The 5329-nt window shown below is 58.0% G+C and overlaps 1 protein-coding gene across 1 annotated transcript in view; it reads left to right on the forward strand.

The window, feature by feature from the left end:
* SALL3 (spalt like transcription factor 3) overlaps positions 1-3090 on the forward strand; it is a 17116-nt gene extending 14026 nt beyond the window's left edge. The window contains exons 2-3 of the mRNA XM_068563333.1: positions 1-1532; positions 2659-3090. The exon at positions 1-1532 is cut by the window's left edge and continues 1953 nt beyond it. Coding sequence (XP_068419434.1) covers positions 1-1532; positions 2659-3090 — 1964 coding nt within the window. The remainder of the gene's footprint in view (positions 1533-2658) is intronic.
* The last annotated feature ends 2239 nt before the right edge of the window (positions 3091-5329 follow it).

Below are 5329 nucleotides of genomic sequence, written 5' to 3' on the forward strand. Positions count from 1 at the left end.
CTATGCAAACGTCCGAAACCTCCAAGCTGCAGCAGCTGGTGGAGAACATCGACAAGAAGGTGACGGACCCCAACCAGTGCGCCATCTGCCACCGCGTGCTGAGCTGCCAGAGCGCCCTGAAGATGCACTACAGGACGCACACGGGCGAGCGGCCCTTCAAGTGCAAGATCTGCGGGCGTGCCTTCACCACCAAGGGCAACCTGAAGACGCACTTCGGGGTCCACCGCGCCAAGCCGCCCCTGCGCGTGCAGCACTCCTGCCCCATCTGCCAGAAGAAGTTCACCAACGCCGTGGTCCTGCAGCAGCACATTCGCATGCACATGGGGGGGCAGATCCCCAACACGCCGCTGCCCGAGGGCTTCCAGGACGCCATGGACGCCGAGCTGCCCTACGACGAGAAGGCCACGGACGCCCTGAGCGGCTACGACGACGACATGGACGAGAACTCCCTGGAGGACGACGCAGAGCTGAAGGACACGGCCGGCGACCCGTCCCAGCCGCTGCTGGCCTTCCCAAGCTCCTGCCCGCCCTCCCCGCCGTCCGTCATCTCCAGCATCGCCGCGCTGGAGAACCAGATGAAGATGATGGACTCGGTCATGAGCTGCCCCCAGGTGACGGCCCTCAAGTCCCTGGAGAACGGGTCCGGGGAGAGCGACCGTCTGAGCAACGACTCCTCGTCAGCCGTGGGCGACCTGGAGAGCCGGAGTGCGGGCAGCCCGGCCCTGTCCGAGTCGTCGTCCTCCTTGCAGGCCCTGTCGCCCGGGAACAGTAACAGCGAGAGCCTGCCTTCGAAGTCCCCGGGCCTCGGCGCCCAGGAGGAGCCGCAGGAGACGCCACTGAAGACGGAGAGGCTGGACAGCCCGCCCCCCGGGCCCGAGAACGGGGGGGCGCTGGACCTGACGGCCCCCCACCCCGGCCGGCCGGCCGTCAAGGAGGAGGCCCCCTATGGCCTGCTGTTCCTGAGCCGAGACCGGGGTAAGTGTGCGAGCGCTGTGTGTCGTGTCTGTGCGAAGGCTTTTGCTTGCAGGAGCGCGCTGCAGGTCCACCTCCGCAGCCACACCAAGGAGCGGCCGTTCGTCTGCGCGGCCTGCGGGCGCGGCTGCTCCACCCTGGGTAACTTAAAGCAGCACTTGCTGACCCACAGGTTGCGCGAGCCGCCTCCCCACTTGCTTGACCCCAGCTTTGCTCTAGGTCCCGGCCAGGGCACCCCGAGCCTGGGTCCCGGCTGCGCGCCCGCCGCGGTCAAAACGGAAGTGAACGGGCACAGCAAGGCCGGCCCGCCGGCCGAGGGCCCGCCGCTGCCGGCTCCCATCCAGGTGCCCGCCGGGCCCCCGACGGTGATGAGCCCCGGCCTCGCACCCATGCTGGCCCCCCCGCCGCGCCGGACACCCAAGCAGCACAACTGCCAGTCGTGCGGGAAGACCTTCTCCTCGGCCAGCGCCCTGCAGATCCACGAGCGCACCCACACCGGGGAGAAGCCCTTCGGCTGCACCATCTGCGGGCGAGCCTTCACCACCAAGGGCAACCTCAAGGTGAGGGCCGCCCGGGAAGCCCCCGCGTCCGCCTCCCGTGGTCCTGGCCAGGGGCACGGCCGCTGCGGAGCCCCCGAGAGACGGCGCGCGTTTGCCTGTGTGGCGTGTGGTGTGCGTGCGCTTGCGTGTTATGAGCGCCGTGTGTGTGCCTGCGTGTGCACGTTGCCTGTGGTGCTCCCACACGTGTCCAGTGGCGGTGAGGAGCTTGCCTTCCACTCGGGCCCGGCCTCCCCTTGAGGGGCTGGTGCTGCCTGTGTGGCTGCAGGGCGTCGGGGTGACGCACGCTGGCTGACAGGGCAGGCCCAGGGCCGGCGCTGCCCGGAGGTCGTGGGACGCTAATACCAAGAGAACTGGGCCTGTAGATGCTCACAGGTGCCGCAAGTGATGCAAATCCCGCCCCGTAGGCCAGGGGTCCGATCTGTGGTTTTGTCCACGTGGCCGCCACGAGGGCCCAGCGGGCATCTGGGAGAAGCTTCCCAGCCTGAGGGCCAGGGGAGGGGAGGACAGTACAACGACGTCACGTTCGCGTCTGAGATACGGCCACGCTGCCTGTTTTCCCCGGAGGTGTGGAGTGTGTGGCCGGGCACCAAGGACCCATCCAGGGCTGTGCCCACAGCCTCAGGGGAGTGTGCCGCTTTCCAGCCCACGTCAGGCACCTGCGTGGGTCTCGGTGTCCCCTCAGGGACCTGTGGCCTCCACTTGCTGGTAGGATGAAAGCCGCCTGAGGGCTCTGCTGACCACAGGTGCCCAGGCGTTCCCGCCGTGCCTGGGAGAAAACCAGACACGGGCACAGTGAAGCCAGGAGTTCTGAGTATAAGCCAACTTGGGGGGCGGGACATGAGCTTTGGGGCCCTCTGGGTGGCCCGTGGGTCTGACACCTTAGGGGGAAATGATTCCATCAAGCTGTGAGCTGAAAGGGACATCCGTTAGCTCGTAGGGCGGCTTGCTTGCTCTGTGTACTTGACAAAAGGAAGTGTTGCAGGTTCAAATATAAGATGCTCAGAAAAGCTCACCTAACAAGTTTGGGGAAGGAAAGGAGCTGGAAGGAGTCCCCGGGTCCCCGGGCGTCTCTGTGACCCCAGGGCTGGGCGCACTCACGCCGGGGTGTGTCTCGTGTCCCCCGCAGGTGCACATGGGCACCCACATGTGGAACAACGCCCCTGCCAGGCGCGGCCGCCGCCTGTCGGTGGAGAACCCCATGGCCCTGCTGGGCGGTGACGCCCTGAAGTTCTCCGAGATGTTCCAGAAGGATCTGGCCGCACGGGCCATGAACGTGGACCCCAGCTTTTGGAACCAGTACGCCGCAGCCATCACCAACGGGCTGGCCATGAAGAACAACGAGATCTCTGTCATCCAGAACGGAGGCCTCCCCCAGCTCCCAGTAAGTCTCGGGGGAAGCGCACTCCCCTCCCTGGGCTCCCTGGCTGCCGGGCTGGAAAAAGCGCGGCCTGGCAGCAGCCCGCCCATCGCGGGGCTGGACAAAGCCAAGTCGGACGCGGGAGCCGGCCGGCCGTTCACGCGGTTCATCGAGGATAACAAGGAGATCGGGATTAACTAGCCGCGTCCCTGCCCTGTGGGTCCCCTTCCCCGTTCACCCAGAGCAGGAAAGACGTCACCGGGTGGCTGCCCGAGGTGGCCTCACCCGCTGCCCGGTGCGCCTTTCGCGATGAGCCTGACCGTCCTCGAGAACTCGGCAGCCTTTGCAATAGATTTAAGTCAAAAAGAGACGTCCTCGGAGAGCCACCTTGGGAACAGAAGGGGCTCAGAGCACATCCATTCCGTCCCTCCAAAGCCCAGCAGTGCCCAGAGGGGGCTCCCCACCCTATTCCAGGAAACTCGTTCAGTGGTTTTGTTCGAATTAGTTAGAAACTTGAACTCTGTCATTAGAACTCTTATCTCGAAGACGTGGTCTAGTGCTCGCGACGCTGTGTATCATGGCAGTACCTTCGTCTGTAGTATTTATGATGTTAAGATGATGCGGGTAACAGACAATACAGCCCAACTTTAACGGAAGCTTTTGTACTGCAGAATACATCTGGCTGTGTGATTTTTGTTTTTTAAAGCGAGATTTGTTTTACTATAAATAAGTGGGTTATTTCCATGCAGGCAAAATTGTGAAGTTCTGTTAGGAAAGAGCATGCTTTTCGTGTGCAAGCACCTGTCAGTAACAAGCCTTTTTTTTTTTTTTTTTTTTTTTTTTTAATTTAAATGTTTGTAGCTGCTATGTGGATAAGTGTTCTCTAGTGTGGTGTGTAGCCCAGCAATTGGGAACAAGTTACAGACAGACACCACCGTGAATTATTCACAACGTTATAGCAGTTGTGAGTAAATATTTCGCATTATCAAAGCTGTACAATAAAAAGGTAATGTTTGTATAATGTGGTTGAAAACTCTTAATTTATACTCTTGCACTTTTAGTATTTTGTATTAGGGAGGTTTGTCTATAATTGGAAAATTTTAAAAGATGTTAATTATTTTATAAATAGTACTTTGATTGAAGGAAAATGAAGAGGAAAAAAAAAAAAAAAAAAAAAAAAAGCTGTTACAGTCTTAGGTCAAACGATATGAGAAATCTGTGCTCCTTAACCGGAAAAGCCACCAAGACTTGTCAGTTCCTCAATAAACTAGGGCCTGCTGTTTCTTAAATTAAATGATTTAACTTTTCTACAAAGCCCATTTAAAAACTTGACCACCCTAAGAAAACTTTGATGAATTCCTCTTAGGACTGTGACACCAGTACAAGCCAGGAAGTAACCAAGAGGGCGCCGCGCAGGTATGATGTTACCGTAGCCTCTGCTCTCTTTCTCACGCGCCCCCCGAACGAGAGTTTGACTGCCTGCGAGGCCTGCTTTTGTGCTCAGTAAACTGCAGAGAGGTGTCGGGTGTCAGGCAGTATAATCAGTCATAACTGGGACGTTTTTCTGAGTTCCTGATTTATTTATTATCTTCTCAGATGAAAACAAAGCACACTGTCATCTGATCAAAGTACAGTCTCATGCTGGTGATTCTGTCCATTGCCCCGTGTCAGGAAAGGGCCCTGGGCAGGTGCCGGGCGGCGGGGCTGAGCCAGGCCCACACAGAAGTGTTGTGTGCTCTACCTCATTTTGTGCATTGCAAGCATGCTGGAGTCTGAGACCGTGAACTTCCTCTGGCAGTGCTGTCCCAGGTCGTCGTGGGTGGCCGGGTGACAGTGCGAGGGGCTGAGTCCCCGAGGAAGCAGTCGAGCCTTCTCAGTTGAAACTGAGAAATAGGACCATCTTTCCAACACAACCACAGCAACAAGTCACATCGTGTCACTGAACAGAGTTTCAAAGACTCACAGATAAGCAGACCTAGCAGTGATCTCTGTCGGAAATGAACCCTGAACTCTCCAGCTCTGTTTCCCACGCAGATGGGATGGAGTGTGCCGGGGGGTACCCCCTCTTCTCACGGGATGGGTCGGGGGTGTCCCAGCGTCGGGAAGAGAAAACTGAGGTGCTCGGTGTCGCTGTGTTTCAGCAGTGAATGTTCTTATTATTTATCTGTGTCCTTTTTGGTGTGATTTTTTTTTTTTTTTTTTCCTTTTTGGTTAGTATTTGGTACCATGTAGTGTTCTCTCCTCGCAAAAGGGTGTGTATATAACGTAAGAAAAGAGAAATGTAAAGTGCTGTAAATAAGATGGCTCATGACGGGACAGTGAGACTGTCCCCACCCTGTGCTCAGGGCGAGGCCGTCCCTCTCCGCATGGTGAAGAGACACTATTTTTCTATTGCAACACCGTGTAGGGCCAGGGGCCTCCCTGAACCAGTGGAGAATTG

The sequence above is a fragment of the Eschrichtius robustus genome, chromosome 14 (genome assembly GCF_028021215.1).
Source record: "Eschrichtius robustus isolate mEscRob2 chromosome 14, mEscRob2.pri, whole genome shotgun sequence".
Lineage (NCBI taxonomy): Eukaryota > Metazoa > Chordata > Mammalia > Artiodactyla > Eschrichtiidae > Eschrichtius > Eschrichtius robustus.